The following is a 21,794-nucleotide window of genomic DNA, read 5'->3' on the forward strand; positions in this document are numbered from 1 at the left end:
AAGGATAATACCAGACTTGTGTGTGTTTTAGGGCGAGTTTCGTTTGTCAAGTTGTGCGTGTTGAGTTGCGTGTGGCGACATGCATGTAGCGACTTTTGTGAGATGAGTTTTGTGTGGCTACATGCGTATAGCAACTTTTTGTGTGTCGAATTGCATGTGACAGGTTAGTGTAGCAAGTTGTGTGCAGCAAGTTTTGCGCATGGCGAGTTTTGCGCGTGGTGAGTTTTATGTGTGGTGCCTTTTGAGTATGTGCAAGTTTTGTGTGAGGCAACTTTTGCATGTGTTGCAACTTTTGTGCATGTGGCAATTTTTCCGCGTGTGCAAGTTTTGCGTGTGGCGAGTTTTCCATGAGGTGAGTTTTGCACTTGTGGCGAGTTTTGCGTGAGCCTAGTTTTTGCATGTGGCGAGTTTTGCGCGTGGCGAGTTTTGAGCGGCGACTATTGTGTTTCGACTTTTATGTGGCGAGGTTGGTATATGTGTGGTGAAATGTGTGCTGAGGGTAATATGTGTTCAAGCACGTGGTAGTGTGTGGCGTATTTTGTGTGTGTGTTCATATCCCCGTGTGTGGTGAGTATCCCATGTCGGGGCCCCACCTTACCAACTGTACGGTATATACTCTTTGGCGCCATCGCTCTCATTCTTTAAGTCCCCCTTGTTCACATCTGGCAGCTGTCAATTTGCCTCCAACACTTTTCCTTTCACTTTTCCCCATTATGTAGATAGAGGCAAAATTGTTTGGTGAATTGGAAAGCGCGGGGTTAAAATTTCACCTCACAACATAGCCTATGACGCTCTCGGGGTCCAGACGTGTGACTGTGCAAAATTTTGTAGCTGTAGCTGCGACGCCTCCAACACTTTTCCTTTCACTTTTCCCCATTATGTAGATAAGGGCAAAATTGTTTGGTGAATTGGAACGCGCGGGGTTAAAATTTTGCCTCACAACATAGCCTATGACGCTCTCGGGGTCCAGATGTGTGACTGTGCAAAATTTTGTGGCTGTAGCTGCGACGGTGCAGATGCCAATCCCGGACACACACACATACACACACACACATTCAGCTTTATATATTAGATAGACATTACAGCACAACAATAAGCACATAGATCACAACAGATACCAAGAGGAGTGAGGCCCCTTCTCGCAAGCTTACAATCTACCAGAAAAAGGGGAGACACGAGAGATGGATGGTAACAATTGCTTTCATTGTTCGGACCAGCAAAAGTGCAAGAATCGGGTGTTCATGTAAAGCTGCATGAACCGGTAATCAGCCCAAGTATGTAACAGTACAGACACAGAGGGCTATTAACTGCATGAAGCGTATGAGAACATGATGCGAGGAACCTGGTTATCGTAAAAACTTTGAATGGGCAACACAGGGATAGTTAGGTTAATGCGTTGAGGCGGTAGGCCAGTCTGAGCAAATGCGTTTTTAGGGCACGCTTAAAACTGAGGGGATTGGGTATTAATCTTATTAACCTGGGTAGTGCTTTCCAAAGAATTGGCGCAGCACGTGAAAAGTCTTGGAGACGGGAATGGGAGGTTCTGATTATTGAGGATGCTAACCTCAGGTCATTAGCAGAACGGAGAACACGGGTAGGGTGGTAGGCTGAGACCAGGGAGGAGATGTAGGATGGAGCTGAGCCATGGAGAGCTTTGTGGGTGAGGGTAATAGTTTTGTACTGGATTCTGGAGAGGATGGGTAACCAGTGTAATGACTGGCACAAGGTAGAGGCATCGGTGTAACGATTGGTGAGAAATATGATCCTGGCTGCAGCATTTAAGACAGATTGGAGGGGGGAGAGTTTGGTAAGAGGGAGACCGTAGTCCAGATGAGAATGAATAAGAGAATCAGTAAGAGTTTTTGCGGAGTCGAAAGTAGGAAAGTGTCGAATTCTAGAAATGTTTTTGAGGTGCAGATAGCAAGAGCGAGCCAGTGATCGGATGTGGTGGGTGAAGGAAAACTCAGAATCGAGTATGACCCCCAGACAGCGGGCATGTTGCTGGGAAGTAATGGTGGAACCACACACAGAAATGGCAATGTCAGACATAGGTAGGTTAGTGGAGGGAGGAAACAAGGAGTTCAGTTTTTCAGTTTTTGACAGGTTCAGTTTCAGATAGAGGGAGGACATGATGCTAGGGACAGCACTGGTGTTTTCTAAAAAGGCAGGTGTGATATCAGGAGAATTGTATAATTGGGTGTCATCAGCATAGAGATGGTACTGGAACCCAAATCTACTGATTTGTTTGTCCAGTAAGGGCAGTATACAAAGAGAAGAGGAGGGGGCCTAGGACTGATCCTTGAGGAACCCCAACAGTAAGGGGAGGTGAGAAGAGGAGGAACCAGCAAAAGATACAGTGAAGGATCAGTCAGAGAGATAGGAGGAGAACCAGGAGAGAACGGTGTCCTTGAGGCTGATGGAGCAGAGCACAGTGAGGAGGAGCTGATGGTCCACAGGGTCAAATGCTGCAGAGAGATGCAGGAGAATTAGAATGGAGTAGTGACGATTAGATTTAGCTGTCAGTAGATCATTAGAGACTTTAGTGAGGGCAGTTTCAGTAGAGTGTAAAGAGCGGAAACTGGATTGTAGAGGGTCGAGAAGAGAGTTATCTGAGAGTAAGACGGGAGTGGACCAGGCGTTCGAGGAGTTTGGAGATGAAGGGAAGATTAGAGACGGGTCTATAGTTAGCGGCACGGTTTTGGTCGAGGGATGTTTTTTTTTAAGTAATGCATGTATGATGGCATGCTTAAATGAGGAGGGAATGATGAGTGGTGACAGCGGGGGAAAGGGATTGGAGGAGATGTGGTGGAATGGGGTCACTAGTGCAAGTGGTCGGGCGAGAAGATGCAAGGAGCCTGATTACTTCTTCTGTGACTGGTTCAAAGTCAGAGACTGAGCTAGATGCAGTGGGGGAGGGAGGACAGTGCATGGTATGAAGGAATTGGGAGATAATTTCCTGTCGGATATGGTCAATTTTTTCTGTGAAATAATTGGCCAGATGGTCAGCGCGGAGATCCGTGGTTGGGGCCTGCACTCTTGTGTTGAGTATGGAATGAAAAGTGTCAAAGAGACGTTTAGGGTTATTGGACAGTGAGGTGATGAGGATGTTGAAATAGGTTTGTTTGGAGAGGTGAAAGGCAGAGTTGTATGTTTTAAGCATGAACTTATAATGGATGAAATCTTTGGGTAGATTAGATTTTCTCCACAGACATTCGGTGCACCTGGAGCACCGCTGTAGGAAACGTGTTTGCAGCGTGTGCCATGGTTGTCGCCTTCTGTGCCGAGTTGTTCTATGTATGGGAGGTGCAGCTTCATCCAGGGCACTTTGCAGGGTTTCATTATAATGCTTCAGTGCAGAATCAGGACATGAGAGGGAGGAGATAGGGGCCAATGATGACTGCAAGTTCTTCATAAGTTTCTGGGTGTTAATGGCCTGTATGTTTCTATTAGTGTGGAAAGTGGGGGTGACCTGAGCGGGATGGCAGTTCTTGATAGAGAATGAAAGATGGTTGTGGTCAGAGCGTGGGAGAGGGGAGTTTGTAAAATCATCCACTGAGCAAAGCCAGGAGAATTGAGGGAGTTTCCATCTTCATGTGTTGGAGAGTTAGTATGCTGCAAGAGGCCAAAGGAGGAGGTTAGAGATAAAAGGGGAGAAGCAGATGGGGAGAGGGGAGAAGCAATAGGGATGTTGAAATCACCCATGATGAGGGTGGGGATGTCGCAGGAAAGAAAGTGTGGAAGCCAGGTGGCAAAGTGATCCAGGAACTAATGAGACGGGTCGGGAGGACGATACACCACCGCCACTCGCATGGAGAAGGGGATGTAGGGTGTTGACAGCATGGACCTCAAAAGAAGGGAAGACAAGTGAGGTTACTTGAGGGACAATCTGGAAGGTACATTTGGGTGAAAGGAGCAGACCAACGCCTCCACCTGCTCTGTTGTCCGATCTTGGGGTATGAGAAAAGTGTAGTCCACCATATGAGAGAGCAGCGGTGGTGTCTGACTGCTGGATCCAGGTTTCAGTAAGAGCCAGGAGATTAAAAGAATCAGAAAGGAAGAAGTCATGGATGAAGGAGAGTTTATTACACACAGAGCGAGAATTCCAAAGGGCACAATTGAAAGAGACAGAAGGCATGCAGGGAATATTAATAAGGTTAGAGGGGTTTCTGAGTGTAGCAATTGGGAGGTTAGGCTTGCTATAACATGGGGGGCCGGGGTTGGGAGAGATGTCTCCTGTGACTAGGAGAAAGAGGATAGAAAGAGTGATGGTTAAGTGATTTGTGAGCGCGTCTAATGTTGGATGGTGGGAATGAATGGATCTGTGCTGTTAAGCAATGTGAAAAGAGCATGAGTGCTATACATAGGAGAGGACTGAGGGGCCAATATGGATGGAGTATAAAGAGTTAATGCAAGGGCGGTGAATGTGAGTGAATGCAGCAGCCGGGATATAAATTATACAAATGCATATGGTGAATAGTTGTTGCAGTCCAATTGTACTGGGAATAGGTTTGTTTAATTGTCTTGCCTGTCTCCTGCCCTGACTAACTGCCATGGGTATAACTGCCGGTACTTTGATAAAGTGTACTTAGATTAAATGTGCATAAATGCACCACTGCATAAATGCCTCTCCAGACACTGTCTGAATATATAGGAGGCTAGCTCTAAGATCTTTCACTATTTTACCTCGTTAGCAATCAATCAAGTTGAGACAGCAGGAGACAATAATTGTAGTGAACAGATAAACAAGTGTCCAGGCCTACATGGATCATAAACCACTTTGAAAAAAGTTACTTGACCTCACAGCATAAGGGGACACGCAGAGTAAGTTGGAATAGCAGTGGCTGGATACATGCAGGATTCAGTACAGGAGAATGAATAAGCCGAGCCGCTCCTGCAGGTCCCGAGCCGTGCTGAATGAAGCAGTGAATGCCATGAGGGGGACACGGTGCTTGCCCCTTTAAATACGGGTTCTAAATCTGTAACAAAACTGCAACAAGCGCTCCACGTGTGAACGCAGCCTGCGACTCTCGCTATGTTATGTACATGTAACCACCACTGCTGTTTTTGCTTTTTGCAGCTGCTGGTGCTGAAATATGTTCAGAACAAAGATGTGTTTATGAGATACCACAAGGCCCATCTCACCCGACGGCTCATCCTGGACATCTCTGCGGACAGTGAGATCGAAGAGAACATGGTGGAATGGCTCAGGGTAACAGAACGAGAACCGTACCAGGATTTACATACAGACTTTAGACAACTTTCAGACTTGATATGTTTACTAGTTTCATCGCTGTGTGACAGCTCACTGGTATCTATTCTCCACAGCGAGCTCAGTTTTGGGCTTTGCAGTCTGATGGCCGCATTTTGTGGGTGACAAGCCAGAGACCATTATAAAGCTCTGCTGATGTTACAAAAACATAAGCTGGCATACTACCAAGCACCCGAAAAAGAGCGTGTTACCTTACATCAGTAACCACCAGCTGGAGATGAGCTGTCCTCAATTAAAGGGAATCTGTCAACAGGTGTTTGTTATTTAATCTAGGGCAACATAATATAGAGAGAGACAGGTCCGGACTCCATGGATGTGACACTCAGCAGCTTGCTATAATTTCAATACAATCAGTGTTTTATCAGCAGGAGATTATCACTGCTGGACTAGGTGTCTCCTGCAAGTCAGTCAGGCTTAGGTGTGTCACCTCACCCCCACCACTGATCGGCAGCTTGCTGACCATGTACAGTGTACAACGGAAGCTTTCAGTCAACAGGGATTTTATCAGAACTGCAGCAAGGAGCTCAGTAAGTGACACATTGCTGGAATCAGGGTCGCTGCCTCTGCATAATGCAGCGCTCAGATTACACAGCAAAAACCTGCTGACAGATTCCTTTTTAAGGACTCTGGGACAAGCAGATCCTGTGTCTTCAGACAGTTTCTCTCCATCTAAAGTGCACGTAGTGTGTTCCAGTTTATGGATGATGGTTCAATACCTGGACTGAGTGAGGACCACAGAGACGACCAGGTCAGGAAGTAATGACTGGTCCGCTACCCAAAGCCTGACTAACTCCAGGCCTGAAAACCGAAGTTGCTTTACAAGCGATACTTTCCAAGGGAGTCCAGCTTTTCTGGATTCCTTATACCTCAGACTTTACCTGGATGAGACACTTCCTGCAGTCTAGTATCTGTAGCCGAATCTGGGGCAATGAGGCCATCGCCAACCACCTGTCCTGTTGCTATCGTTCAACACAAGGTCGGCTTTAATTCTCCGAGACGGGAGTCTCTCGTAGAGAAATGCTGTTCCTTCATACACACTGAAGGGGATACAGAGAAACCAAGCGCCCTCTGTTATGTCCTCATACCCTAGTAGGCTATATGGACAAGGTGACAATGATATTTTTGTATTTCCATTGTTTGGAGTTTATTTGCATAGCTCTGCTTCTATCCAGGTGCTACTCGGAGAATTGCATCTCTGCAATATTCAAGCGTTTGCTCTACGGTTTCCATTACTCCACATTGATTTTAATGTTTCCAAACTTTTGCCGCGGAATCACCAGAATCTCATCTTTGACTACTGAATTCCTTTTCCTTGTTAAGATAGTTGTAATTCTCTGTACTCTGACGTCTGGAGGAGGTCTTGCCTCATGGTGCCTTCTTATGATTTCTCTGCAGGAAGTGGGAATGCCCGCAGATTATGTCAACAAACTGGCTCGAATGTTTCAAGACATTAAAGTTTCTGAAGATTTAAATCAGGCTTTTAAGGAAATGCATAAAAATAATAAATTAGCCCTTCCAGGTAAGAGGTTTATGAGATATAGCAGTCGATATCCTGCAGATAATGTGTAGTGTGTAGCAGGTAGATGATGGCTGAACGATGCCCATAAATGCAATGACCAATGCTATGGCCATCGTAACCGTATGACAAGAGATGCCAGCGTCACTATCCTGGGCCAAGACCCTTTGATTCTTTTTACTAGATCTGACATAGGCCATTTAAAAAAAAGACTATCCTATAAAGCTCAGAGTAAACGCTCCTTTTTAGAAATGTTTTTGACACGACATATAGTCGTATTCCCTGGTTGTGATGGGTGGGAGCAGAGTGTTAAGGCCCCGGAGAATCTCCGAAATGAGGTGGTAGAGGCGCTCAGCCGAACCTGAACACTAGATTTGGGGGAATTTATTTGAGTGGAATTGATTTTTGCTCGAATTTGACAAAAATCTATATTCTTCAGAATGTGTGATTTTTATGGGTTTTTTTGTAATTTGCTCTGTGCACATTCAGCAAGTTGGTCTCTACTTTGCTGCCATTTTGCTAAATCATAGCAAGCTGTAAGAAAAAGATTAAAAATAAAACCTACTGCTCAGCTCTTCGGTCACCTCTGCTGGTCGCTCTCCCCCATGGGTCCTCGGGATCTTTTTCCCAATGCCACACAGTGGAACTCCATGCATCTTCACACTGTGCTGGAACTTCAGGCAGAGACTAGCATGTTGTAATCATGTGCCAATGACACTACATTACTAACCCCGGGGCTTGACGTCAGCGGACTTTACACAGCCAGCCCCAAAACCAATACACCGATAGCCAACGTACCAGGGCAATCAGGAAGAGCTGAGACTCATCGCCAGAATTGGCGCATGTAATAGGTGCACCATTTCTGTGGAAGCTGCGTGCTTGTACTTGTAGACTGGGACGTGCCAATAATCATGGACCGTCCCAGCCCGATACTAGAAGACTGCAGCTGTCTGCTTTATCTCCGCTGGTTGTAAAATATAGGGGGGGACGCCACACCGAATTTAAATGTATTTATTTAATGCATGCTATCCCCAGGCGCTGCCAGAGCATTTCATTCCAGTACGAGTCACACGAGTGCCACACCCTGTGTCGTCCATGGGCACTTGTGCAGGACATATTAACATCCGTGGTGGTGCCAGGAAAAAAAATGGACATGTCCATGTGTGGATCACACGGAAACGTGGGCAATCTCACAGATGTAAATGTTTGTGTGTGAAAACAGCACACCACACATACTGGAGACCCTGAAGAAGGCCTTACATTTATTAAAATATGGGATCTCTCCAGACCCCAGAACATAATAAGAAACATTGTTTGCGAAGCATACATTTTTCTGCAAATTGAACTTGCCAGTAAAATCCGCACAATTTTACGAATTTCAGTCTCACTAGATCCACACATCTCTGCCGAATACCGTCCTTTTAGTAGCTCTACTTGGAGAGGTGCAGTCACCTGAAAATGGGCTTATTAGAGGCCCATCTTACCGAAGGGGGCACAACAGTCCTCCCACGTCATTAGGGGCTTGGCATCAGCTTCCACCAATTAAAACTTTTGAGGTGGTGAACGTTATATGTTGGACGTTTTTTCATAGTGCAGTAGATTTTTTTTTCTTGATTATTGTAATTCTTTTTTCAGCTGATTCTGTGAATATTAAAATTTTGAATGCTGGTGCTTGGTCGAGAAGTTCTGAAAAAGTATTTGTTTCTTTACCCACCGAACTGGAAGACCTTATTCCTGAAGTAGAGGAATTCTATAAGAAGAACCACAGCGGTAGAAAACTGCACTGGCACCATCTGATGTCTAACGGCATTGTACGTATGAGCGGTAGGCGAGCTGCCATCTGGGTGTCCTGTTGGCTGGAGCTTCCCGAATGTCTACACAAAGGGGACCTGTCACCGGGTTTGTGCTGCCTCTAATTCCAGCTCTGGGCTATCCTGCTGCTGATTGACATGAAGAGTTATTTCGGCCTTGGCCATTACCTAAACTTTCAAAAACCCGTATAAAATATAGAAGAAGAAACAAAACTTTTCATTAAATATATCAGTAAAATTCTTCACCTTTCACGAAGGCCATAAGCCATTAACTACCTGATGTCTCTTCACTATGAATCTGATACTACTGAGGCCGACTCCATGCACAAGCCAGCCAGAGCGTGGCAGCGTAGAACAGGGGGATTTTTAATGGCGGTTACACTACTTGGATATTGATGACCAGTTCCTCAGGATAGGTTTCAGTATCAGATCAGTGGGGTCCGACATCTGGGTAACTCCCAACAATCAGCTGTTATCTGCTCCGGTGACTCTTGAAGCTGCGCTGCAGTCCTCCGCAGCGCCCATAAATCGGTGAATGCAGCTTTGACAGCTGATCAGTGGCGGAGCTGGATGTCGGACCACCACCACCGATCTGGTATTGATGACATTTCCAGGTCATCGATATAAATGTATTGGACAGTCCCTTTAATGGTTCGTATATTAGAAGGATTTTTTTTTTATCTACAGACAACTTATTGGACAGCCCATCTTAAACGCCTGTTATATATAGATGCACTGTGTCATTACATGTTGCGTCACCCCTAAATATCCATTTATTCAACCTTGTAGATCACATTTAAGAATGAAGTAGGGCAGTACGACCTGGAGGTGACCACATTTCAGCTCGCAGTTTTGTTTGCCTGGAATCAAAGGCCTAAAGAAAAAATAAGCTTTGAAAATCTTAAATTAGCAACAGAGTTGCCCGATGCCGAGCTGCGGAGGACCCTGTGGGTATGTTCTTGTTCTTGTGGCTTTCTGTATGTTGTTAACGTTCTGTGTGTACGTTCCGGCAAAGCTAATATTAATAATTTCCTCTGTATTTAGTCGCTAGTAGCATTTCCTAAGTTGAAAAGACAAGTTCTGTCATACGAACCGCAAGTAAACTCCCCAAAAGACTTCGCTGAAGGCACCTTATTTTCCGTGAATCAGGAGTTCAGCTTAATGTAAGTACTTTAGAGCCAGGCGTTGTTTGTTGCCGCTGTTTCTATTTCAGAAAGTAATCACATAGGGTTATATCAGCTAATAATGAGTGTCGCCAAATGTCTGCAAATTGATTGACCACTTGTATTTCCACTGGTCGTGCAGGGAGCTGAAGTTTCACCAGAGCGGCAGTAAAAGGAGCACACTGGCCCAAGTTTCCATCAGCTGTAGAAACAATGGGGTGACGGGGTGCGTGGCTGATTACTGATATGTAAATGTCCTCCTTATAGAAGGAACAGGGGGCTCAACACTCCCATTCTTGTGATCTGTGATGCTCCAGCAATCGGACATTTGTGACCCTTTAGGCCGGAGGGTCGCAAGCAACATTCAGCTCTGAGAGATGGTCGCGAGCCACATGCAGCTCCTGTCCCACTTACATTATTGACACCCACAGTCCCCATTACCGTTATAATGACAGCCAAAGCTTTTCCACTGAAATGACAAAGGCAGTATGCCAAGCTCTAGGCACAGCCACGGGCCACACATCACTTGCCCATGAACCACATGTAGCTCTCGAGTAAAAGCTATGAGATTTCAGACATCTCATGCACAAATAGCTTTTTTCCCCAAAAAATAAAAAAAATGTCCTAGCCTTTCCCTTCCCTGGTAGTTTTTCACCCTATTCACTCCTTGTCTTCCCCTCCAAGACCAGCTGTGGCTCCCACGGCACCCATGCTTTAAAAATTTACCGTATATATTCGAGTATAAGCCGAGATTTTCAGCCAATTTTTTTTAGGCTGAAAATGCCCCCTCTCGGCTTATACTCGGGTCATTGTCGGCGGGGGAGAGGGAGCGATGGCTGTGACATGCTCACCTGCCCCTGGCGCGGTCACTGCATCTCCGATGGTCTCCGGGCGCTGACAGCTTCTTCCAGCGTTGAGCGGTCACATGGTACCGCTCATTACAGTAATGAATATGGACGCGACTCCACTCCCATAGGGGTGGAGCTGCATATTCATTACTGTAATGAGCTGTACCGGTGACCGCTCAACGCTGTAAGAAGCTGCCGGCGCCGAAGAAGACCATCAGGGAAGCTGCCAGGGAGCAGGTGAGTATAATAGGGAGGGTGAGCAGCATGGCGCGATATTTACCTGTCCTCGTTCCATCGCCGGGCGCCGCTCCGTCTTCCGCGTTCTCTGCTGTGATGCTCAGGCAGAAGCCGCGATGACGTGGTTAGAGCGCACCCTCTGCCTGAACGTCAGTGCAGAGGACGCGGAAGACGGAGCCCGGCGGTGGAACGAGGACAGGTGAATATTGCAAGTGCTGGGGGCCTGAGCGATGAGAGGTGAGTATGCCTTTTTTTTTTTTTTTTTTTAATCGCAGCAACAGCATATGGGGCAAATATCTCTATGGAGCATCTTATGGGGCCATAATCAGCATTTGTGTAGCATTATATGGGGCAAATATCTATATGGAGCATCTTATGGGGCCATAATCAGCATTTGTGTAGCATTATATGGGGCAAATATCTATATGGAGCATCTTATGGGGCCATAATCAACATTTGTGCAGCATTATATGGGGCAAATATCTCTATGGAGCATCTTATGGGGCCATAATCAACATTTGTGCAGCATTATATGGGGTAAATATCTCTATGGAGCATCTTATGGGGCCATAATCAACATTTATGCAGCATTATATGGGGCAAATATCTCTATGGAGCATGTTATGGGGCCATAATCAACATTTGTGCAACATTATATGGGGCAAATATCTCTATGGAGCATGTTATGGGGCCATAATCAACAATTGTGCAGCATTATATGGGACAAATATCTCTATGGAGCATCTTATGGGGTCCTTATTAACCTTTATACAGCACTGTATGGGGCAAATGTGTCTTTGGAGCATCTTATGGGGCCATTATTAACCTTTGTGCAGCATTATATGGGGAATATTTTAATATGGAGCATCTTATGGGGCCCATCATAACATTATGGAGCATTATATGGCCCGTATTTTGTATGGAGCATCTTATGGGGCCTATCATAAACTGTATGGAGCATTATATGGGACTCCTGATTTAATATGGATATTCAAAAACACCGAACCTACTGATATCTCAATTAATTTTACTGTTATTGGTACCTATTTTTATTTTTGAAATTTACAAGTAGCTGCTGCATTTTCCACCCTAGGCTTATACTCGAGTCATTAAGTTTTCCAAGTTTTTTGTGACAAAATTAGGCGTCTTGGCTTATACTCGGGTCTGCTTATACTCAAGCATATACTGTAGTCCCCGGCTTTTGCCTAGGCTTTCTTTGGTAGCCAGGCCATGCCTACAGCAGCCTGGCCAATCACGTGCTGGCTCTCTTCACCACCCACCGCTCTCATCCTATCAGGGCGCTTTTTGCATTCAAAAGCGGGGGGACTCCGCTCACGCTTTCTGATGCCGCCTCCTCTGGTTCTTCTAGTCTTCGGCTCATGGTCAACCATTGCAGGCTCTCTGGTTCAGACTTGGCAGCTCCCTGACCAGGTCTGCTGAACCACTGTTCCTAGCCGGTCTCAAGGGTCACAGGCTCCAGCCCCTGGGTAAGTTTTGTCACCTGAGGGCAGCTCTGTATCCCCAGAAACGCTGTCTGGCACTTTTGTCGTCCTTTATGCCAAACACCAGGGAGTCTCGCTCCCATTCCATGGCTATTGTCCTGCACAAGAATGTACCCCTCCCCCACATCTCTCTCCAAAACAGTCGCCATCCTAAATGAAGTGTCTCATACCTAGGTTTCAGTCATTAGGTGACTGTCCGCAATCCTGCTACCGCCACGGAGCTCCTGTCTTCTTCCCTGGGCGACCCGGTTCCTCAAACCCACCAGGGTAGATCACTGCTAAATTAGCAGATCTAGCGGACCAGATTGCCCATGCAGGGAAGTGCCTTCTTTCTTTTTCTCTCGACACGGCCACTTCGTCAGTTTTTGAGGCTCACAACATCACCACAATCTGCATTGTCTTATGGCTGAAGGCATGTTCCAGAAAGAGCTAGACAATATCATGTTGGACACCATGAGGGAAAAGGATGCTTTGCTTCAGAGGGCCAAATGTCCGCCTCCCAAGAGATGCACGATTCAGTTTCCATCCTTTTGGAATTTTCAGGCCAGAACAGTAACTACCAGGAATAATGTCTGGACCGCAAGGAAAAGAGGAGAACCTCCTTCAAGCCAGTCCCTTTCTGGTGTCCTTGATGCCACGAGCACAGATCCTCCAGGCCTGGTTCCAACATATTCTTTGTCAAAAGAATCCTCTCGTTCCCGGCCTTCTATAAGGCTTTCTAATCGCTCCACAAGGCAGGCGTCATCATTACTGTGCCTCCGCAGGAATGCTTTTCGGGTATTTATTCACACCTGCTTATAGTCGCAAAGAAGGATGGCTCAGTTCTTCTCATCCTGGACCTTCTTTATATCAGGATGGCGTCCCTATGTTTGGTAATAACCTCCATGGAGCCTGAGGCATTCCTATTCTTGATGGACATTTAAGATGTCTATCTGCACATAACCATTTTTCCACCTACCAGAGGTTCTTCCGTTTCGCAGTTTCATTTCATGACACTGCCATTTGGCCTAGTCACAGCACCTAGGGTTGGCCATACTTGAGATCAGAGGCGTTCTTGTCATTCCTTATCTGGATGACATCCTGATCAAGGCTCTATTTCCCCCAGCATGTCGCAAGAGTTTGCAGATCACTCTGGACCCCCTTTCTCACCTTAGCGGGATTATAAACAGTTCAAAGTCTTCTCCGCCCCTGGCCCAATGCATAGCTGTCCTGGGAATGCAGTTCAACAGTGCGGGCAAGCGCTTTTCTGTTCAAAGAAACTACTCAGCCCTACAACATGAGCGGTTCCTCCCCATGCTCACTCCTGTTCTGTATGAGCGTTATTTATAAGATGGTGGCCTTAAAGGGAAGGTGCCATCAAAAAATTTTTTTTTTTCAGAAATTGCAAAAATGTAAAGAATTAATGATTACATTTTCTTAAAAAATATTATCATTTGTTTATAATTTAGTAAAATATGAAAAATAATTTGAAAAGTTTTGGAATTTCCACTTTTCAACACTAGGGGGAGCAGCTGCTGAAATTTCAGAAAAATCTAGTGTACAAATAGCTCACATTACAGCACTGCAGTAATTATGGGCGGAGTCTGCTGACCTGTGTGATGTCTCCTCTCCTCCCCTTCTGGGTGTTTGCTAAGGGATTAGAGAGGATGATATTCAGGAACCCACTGAGCAGCCATTTTGTTGGTGACTGCAGAGTATGGCTTCCGTCACACTATCAGTATTTGGTCAGTATTTTACCTCAGTATTTGTAAGCCAAAACCAGGAGTGGAACAAATAGAGGAAAAGTATAATAGAAACATATGCACCACTTCTATATTTATCACCCACTCCTGGTTTTGGCTACAAATACTGAGGTAAAATACTGACCAAATAATGATAGTGTGAAAGCATCCTTATACTGACAAGTCTACGGTCACCGAGGATGGCAGGCAGCAAAAGGATTCTGGGAGATATGTGGTGGAGGGAGCAGGGTGACAGCAGCACAGAGTATTTCAGGAGAGCAGAGTGCTGGTCTATAGGGGCCCCCTGTTCGGTGTGCGGAGCAGCCAGGGATTGTACATAGAGCGCTGTCTGTTATACACATGGATGGACCGTCTGCTCCACAGAAATCCAGGAAACATTTCTGCGGATTGATGGCCTGGTCTGATCCAGACTTTGCATGCAGACCCCATTCCCCTCCTCAGATCCTGTCTTCTCCATCCTGTCCTGGCAATGTGTGAAAGCGAGGCGACAGGCGCAGTCCGGGGTGACGCTGGGAAGGAAATGTAGCCATATAGTAACGATAAAAATGAGACCCCTCTCTTCAGCTGCCTCACCAGCCCTGACTGCACCTAACTGGAGGTCATGCTTTACCCTCTATTACCCCAGACCCGCGTGCAGGTGCTCAGCCAGAACCACCATAGAATGGGTCCGCTTTCTGAAGATAATACTGCCATAGTGTTCTCGCATAATACCGCCATATAGATCACACACAATACTATCAAATAGATCACACAATACTGTCATACAGTTCTCACATAATACCACCATATAGATCACACATAATACCACCATATAGATCACACATAATACCGCCAGTGTTCTCACATACCGCCATATAGATCACACATAATACCGCCAGTGTTCTCACATACCGCCATATAGATCACACATAATACCGCCAGTGGTCTCACATACCGCCATATAGATCACACATAATACCGCCAGTGTTCTCACATACCGCCATATAGATCACACATAATACCGCCAGTGTTCTCACATACCACCATATAGATCACACATAATACCGCCAGTGTTCTCACATACCACCATATGCTTCTCACATAATACCGCCATATAGATCACCCATAATGCCGCCACATAGATCTCACATGTATTGTAAATAAAGACTCGGCCAGAATAAAGTCCTTTATTAATCTTTTTTTATACCATACCGAACGCATAATCCTCGACTCCCTCATCTCCCACAACAAAAATAATAAACCACAATGGGGAAAGACACGCAGGGGGGAGAGGAGTGCATAGGAGAGGTTTAGATACTGACTGCTGAGCCGTGTATCTAATCCTGTCCTGTGTGATACTGTGCTGCGCCGTGTATCTAATCCTATCTTGTGTGATACTGTACACAGGACAGGATTAGCTACACAGGACTAGATTAGCTACACAGGACAGAGGTAGCAGTGGTAGATGGTATATAGAGGCAGGCAGCAGTGGTAGATGGTATATAGAGGCAGGCAGCAGTGGTAGATGGTATGTAGAGGCAGGCAGCAGTCGTAGATGGTATATAGAGGCAGGCAGCAGTGGTAGATGGTATATAGAGACAGGCAGCAGTGGTAGGTGGTATACAGAGGCAGGTAGCGGTGGTATACAGAGGCAGGTAGCAGTGGTATATAGGGGCAGGTAGCAGTGGTATATAGGGGCTAGTAGCAGTGGTATATAGGGGCAGGTAGCAGTGGTATATAGGGGCTAGTAGCAGTGGTATATAGGGGCAGGTAGCAGTGGTATATAGGGGCTGGTAGCAGTGGTATATAAGGGCTGGTAGCAGTGGTATATAGGGGCTAGTAGCAGTGGTATATAGGAGCAGGTAGCAGTGGTATATAGGGGCTGGTAGCAGTGGTATATAGGGGCTGGTAGCAGTGGTATATAGGGGCTGGTAGCAGTGGTATATAGGGGCTAGTAGCAGTGGTATATAGGAGCAGGTAGCAGTGGTATATAGGGGCTGGTAGCAGTGGTATATAGGGGCAGGTAGCAGTGGTATATAGGGGCTAGTAGCAGTGGTATATAGGGGCAGGTAGCAGTGGTATATAGGGGCAGGTAGCAGTGGTATATAGGGGCTGGTAGCAGTGGTATATAAGGGCTGGTAGCAGTGGTATATAGGGGCTGGTAGCAGTGGTATATAGGGGCTGGTAGCAGTGGTATATAGGGGCTAGTAGCAGTGATATATAGGAGCAGGTAGCAGTGGTATATAGGGACAGGTAGCAGTGGTATATAGGAGCAGGTAGCAGTGGTATATAGGGGCAGGTAGCAGTGGTATGTAGGAGCAGGTAGCAGTGGTATATAGGGGCTAGTAGCAGTGGTATATAAGGGCTGGTAGCAGTGGTATATAAGGGCTGGTAGCAGTGGTATATAAGGGCTAGTAGCAGTGGTATATAGGGGCTAGTAGCAGTGGTATATAGGGGCTAGTAGCAGTGGTATATAGGGGCTGGTAGCAGTGGTATATAGGGGCTGGTAGCAGTGGTATATAGGAGCAGGTAGCAGTGGTATATAGGAGCAGGTAGCAGTGGTATATAGGGGCTAGTAGCAGTGGTATATAAGGGCTGGTAGCAATGGTATATAGGAGCAGGTAGCAGTGGTATATAGGGGCTAGTAGCAGTGGTATATAGGGGCAGGTAGCAGTGGTATATAAGGGCTGGTAGCAGTGGTATATAGGGGCTGGTAGCAGTGGTATATAGGGGCTAGTAGCAGTGGTATATAGGGGCAGGTAGCAGTGGTATATAAGGGCAGGTAGCAGTGGTATATAGGGACAGGTAGCAGTGGTAGATGCATAAGAAAATAAAAACTCTGTACTTACCTTCAGTCCTCTTCCAGGAAGTGCTGAGTCATGTTCAGGGCAGAGCAGTGTGACGATCTCCCTGCTCTGCTCTGAACAGGTCGGCAGTGAACAGTGATTGCAGCCTGTGCTGTAATACTAAGTACAGGCTGCAATCACAGCTCCTGGCTGCAGATACTCACCCCGGACCTCGCTCCCAGCAGCAGCTTCTCCCTGGCAGCTCCTGCTATGATCACTGTGTGTGCGATGACAGAGGAAAAAAACAAAATGGCCGCGATCTCCTCTCACAGCTGTGACGTAGCAGCCCAGTGGGCGTGCCCAAGTCACAGCTGAGAGGCAGGAGGAGCGGTCAGAGCCCGACTGTTGGCTCCTATGCCCATGGTTGCCGTAAGTGAGGTGTGCAAGTGTTGTGCCCAGACACTTACACCCACGCTAATGAAAATGGCGGCCTCCAGTGGCAAAAGTAAAAATGAATAAATAAAAAAGTATTAAAGTACTACATTTACTTTTGTATTAAAAATAATTGATTATATAATCAATAATTATTAATACAAAAACTAAAATCACGGCACCCTCCCTTTAATGGAAGCAGTCCCATTCGCTCAGTTCCACACACGCCCCCTACAGGTCTTTATCTTATCAAGATGGGACAACACCTCTCGCTCCCTGTACTAGCTTGTTGCTCTTCTCTCTTGGGTCAAGAGGTCCCTGGAATGGTGGAGACACACTCTCCCTTTGTTCGTCTTGAAAGATCTTTTCTGCCATTGCTTTGGAATGTTGTAACAGATGCCAGTCTGCTCAGATGGGGAACAGTTTTTCAAGACCAATCAATATAGGTTCGATGGAACACTCAGGAATCGTCAGTGCCCATCAACATTCTGGAACTCGGAGTAATCTTTCTGGCTCTTTTTCACTGCCAGGACCTTTTTGTTTTTATAGCACCATTGATTTCATGGTACTGTGCATAAAAAGGAGTTACATACAAAACACAAGTCAAAATTGCAATGAAAAAACTAATAGTGACAAGACCGGTACAGAAGTGAGTGGGCCCTGCCCTTACGGGCTTACGTTCAACAGGATAATGGGGAAGGAGACAATAGGAATGGAGGTTTCGACAGGTAATGGCGAGGTGGCAGAGGGGTTATTGCAGGCTGTAAGCTGTTCTGAAGAGATGGGTTTGCATGTTCCTTTTGAAAGTTCCAAATGTAGGGGATGGTTGGATTCCAGAGGATTGGAGATACTTGGCAGAAGTTTTGCAGGCAATTGGGCGAGTAATGTACTAGTGTGAAGGAGAAGTTTTGGATGGCTTTGTAGGTCAGCATCAGCAGTGGATATGTTGCGGAATTGGGAGCCAGTGAAGGGATTTGCACAGGGAAGAAGCAGAGGAATTATGAGGAGAGAAATGGATTAGTCATGCAGCAGATTTAAGGACAGACTGGAGAGGTGCGAGACTTTTAGCAGGAAGGCCATGGATGAGAATGTTGCAATAGTCAAGGCGGAAGATGAATGCGTGCTTTATTATAGTAGATTGATGTTTGAGGAAAAGATGGATTCTAGAAATATTTTTGAGTTGGAGGCGACGAGAGTTTGTTTTTAAGGCAAGGTGGAGGCCTAGTACTTAAGTTACAGGGGAAGGGTAATGTAATGTTTTGGCGACATATAGCTTTAAGAAGTGAGATGAGAAGCAGGATACGGCAGATATACACTTCGGGAGTCTGGCCAGCAGACAGTTGTCGTCTGGGCTTGAGAGGTAGATCTCAGTGTCATCAGCGGATAGATGTTAATTGAAGCCATGGGACTTTTCTTTGTCTCAGGCTAAAGGAATAGATGGAGAAGAGTAGGTTTACTAAGACAGAGCCTTGAGGGACTCAACAGAGAGAGGATGGTTTGAAGAGATAGCGTGGGAGTGGGAGACGCTAAATATGCGTTTAGAGAGGTATGAAGAGAACCAAGAGTGAGGGTAAGGTCTGTGATACCAAGTGAAGAAAGGATCTATAGTAGAATGGAGTGATCAACTGTGTCAAAGGCAGAGGGTAGATCTAGCAGGAAGAGGACTATAGAGAAATGTCTGGTAGCTTTAGCAGTAAGTTATTGGTGATTTTGGTTAGAGCAGTTTCGGTGGAATGGTGGCAGCGGAAACCAGATTGAAGGTTGTCAATGAGTAGGTTAGACAAGAGGTGGATGGAAAGTACACTGTGGATGTGCTGTTCGAGGAGTTTGGAGGCGAATGGGGTCAGTGATATGGGCTGATAGCTGGATGTAGAGGTCGGGTCAGGGGATGGCTTTTTCAGGATATGTGTAATTGTGGCATGTTTGAAAGCTGAGGGGAAGGTACAAGTAATAAAATGACAAGTTGATGAGTTGGTTTAGGGCTGGGATAAGCGTGCTGGTGAGGTTGGGGAGGAGGTGAGATGGGGGTCAAGTGCACGGGTGGTGAGGTGTGATTTGTAGATATGAGTAAGCTCTTAATGTGAAAGTTGCTTCTTTTTTTAATGTGGTGCTTTCTTCCAACGCCGCTCTGCAACCCTGGACACTTGCTGAAGTTTTTTGATGAGGTTGGTGTGCCAGGGCTGCCTATTGATTTGTTGCACTCTGCCATGCATGAGAGGGGCGACTGAGTCAATAGCTGATATGAGTGTAGCATTGTAGAAATACAGTGCTGTCTGTGTTGTGGAGTGAAGATATGAAGGACAGCGATAGAATAGAGTTCGTGTGTGAGGTTTCTGCAGGGGTGAGCTAGGCGCTGGACTGGGGGGGTGCAGGCGAAGAGGACATGGAAGAGAATGTAAGTAGATGGTGGTCAGATAGCGGGAGAGGTGAGTTAGTGACATTAGATAGGTGGCAGTGGTGAGTGAAGATCAGGTCTAATGCATGTCTATCTGTGTGGGTGGCTGTAGAGGACCACTGAATGAGGCCAAAGGATGAAGTAAGTGACAGGAGTTTAGAGGTTGCCGATTGGTGGGTATCAGTGGGGATATTCAAGTCACCCATGATGGTGCTGGGAATGGCGGCAGAGAGCGTTTTATATCCAGGTAGAGAATTGGTCAATAAAGGCAGTGTTCAGGCCCAGGGGTCGTATATGATGGCCATTTGGAGGTTGGAGGGAGAGTAGATGTGGACATAATGCACTTCAAAAGATGGGAGGATAACGGAAAATGAAGGGGGAAAAAGGTTGAAGGTGCAAGTGTTAGAAAGGAGAAGACCCACTCCTCCACCATGTCTGTTGCTAGGGCAAGGACTGTGGGTGAAGTGAAGGCCGCCATAGCACATCACTGCCAGGGAGGCCATTTTGGATGGTGTCAGACATGTTTTGGTGAGAATAGGTTGCGAAAAGTGAAAAGGCATGAATGATGTGGAGCTTATTTCAGATGGAAAGAGCATTCCAGAGTGCTCCCCCAGGGGTCAGGGGAATGAATCTTACATTTGAGAGATTGTGAGTGTTATTAGCAGGTGTACAGTGATATATGAGGGAGAATTAATGGGGGCTATCAGCTGTGGAGGTCAAGGATTGGGAGATATGTCACCAGCTGTGAAGAGAAGCAAAGACAGAGCAAACAAATGGAGGAAGGGGAGAGCCTGGCTTGTTTTGTATTTCTGTAGGAGAGATGTGACATTGAGGAGCAGGTTAGCAGATGAAGCCGGGTGGGGAAGGTGAGAGAAATATTTTTTGGGATTGTGAAGCAATAACTGTTAGGGCATGGTAGACGTTTTAGTGAGAAAGTAAAGTCCCAATACAACAATGCCACGTCCGTGGCATACATAATCCACCAAGGACAAATTTGAAGTCGAACAATGATGTCAGAAGTGTCTCATATGCTCTCATTGGCCAATTAGGATGTGTTGGCAATCTTGGCAGTACATATTCCCGGAGCGGACAATGGGGCCTCCGACTTACTCAGCCGGGAGGGCCTCACTGCGGGCAAATGATCCCTGAACCTATCAGTCTTCGACAAGATCTGTTTCCGATGGGTAACTCCTGATGTCGATCTGATGGCATCCATACTGAACCACAAGGTTCCCCAGTTTGTATCCAGATCTTGTGATCTCCAGCAGTCTCCTCCGACGTGCTGGCGTTTTCCTGGTCCCAATTCTCTCTCCCATACCTGTAACCTCCTGTGTCGCTGATCACCAGGCTGGTCAAGGAGATGAAGACGGAAGGAGTGCCTGTCATACTTGAAGCTCCAGACTGGCCAAGAAGACCTTAGTACACCGAAGTATTCAATCTGATTGCTGACACTCTGTGGAAACTTCCAGAGTCTTTCACAGGGCCCTCGCTTCCACCAAAATTCTCAGACACTCAGGTTAATGTAATGGCTGTTGAAGGTGCAGTACTGAGGTACACTGGTTTCTCTAATCTTGGCGAGGAAGCTTTCTTCCTGTTGCATTTACCACTGTACATACTAAGGCCTTCTTCTGCTGCTGCAAAGCCAATCAGACCGCCACCATGGTTTTTGTGGTCAGGCCTGGAATCTGGCCTATCCTTCAGTTCTCTGTGCTTTTCATTCAGTTTCAGAAGAATCTGATGTTTCATCTTCAGATCAGAACCTTCCTTCTGGGGGTCCCACACTCTCTTCCTCCATACCGCCCCCCGAGAACCTTGGGACCTCAACCTAGTCCTGGACGTCCTTCAGGAGTCTCCATTCGAACCTCTGAGAAACCTCTCTCCTTCCTGGTAGCCATTACCTGAATCAGACAAGTGTCCAAACTTGTGCCAATGGAGAAAACTGAAGGAGCAGTATCCAATATGACAATATTTTATTATTAGAATAATTATAATACACAATACGTAATATCAAAAAATCAGTCAAGAGAGTACAAATTAGATGGTACAACCATCTATATATAAGTAGCAGCAGAAAGAGAAAAATTCTACGGATATAACACACCAGGTACAAAAAT

General features: G+C 46.2%; 1 protein-coding gene across 1 annotated transcript in view; it reads left to right on the forward strand.

Annotated features, from left to right (window-relative positions):
- The window catches only part of CUL5 (cullin 5), a 99,423-nt gene that overhangs the window by 70,171 nt on the left and 7,458 nt on the right, over nt 1-21,794 (forward strand). The window contains exons 13-17 of the mRNA XM_069759141.1: nt 5,078-5,209; nt 6,665-6,788; nt 8,421-8,596; nt 9,386-9,547; nt 9,641-9,759. Coding sequence (XP_069615242.1) covers nt 5,078-5,209; nt 6,665-6,788; nt 8,421-8,596; nt 9,386-9,547; nt 9,641-9,759 — 713 coding nt within the window. The remainder of the gene's footprint in view (nt 1-5,077; nt 5,210-6,664; nt 6,789-8,420; nt 8,597-9,385; nt 9,548-9,640; nt 9,760-21,794) is intronic.

Source organism: Ranitomeya imitator, chromosome 3 (assembly GCF_032444005.1).
Source record: "Ranitomeya imitator isolate aRanImi1 chromosome 3, aRanImi1.pri, whole genome shotgun sequence".
NCBI lineage: Eukaryota > Metazoa > Chordata > Amphibia > Anura > Dendrobatidae > Ranitomeya > Ranitomeya imitator.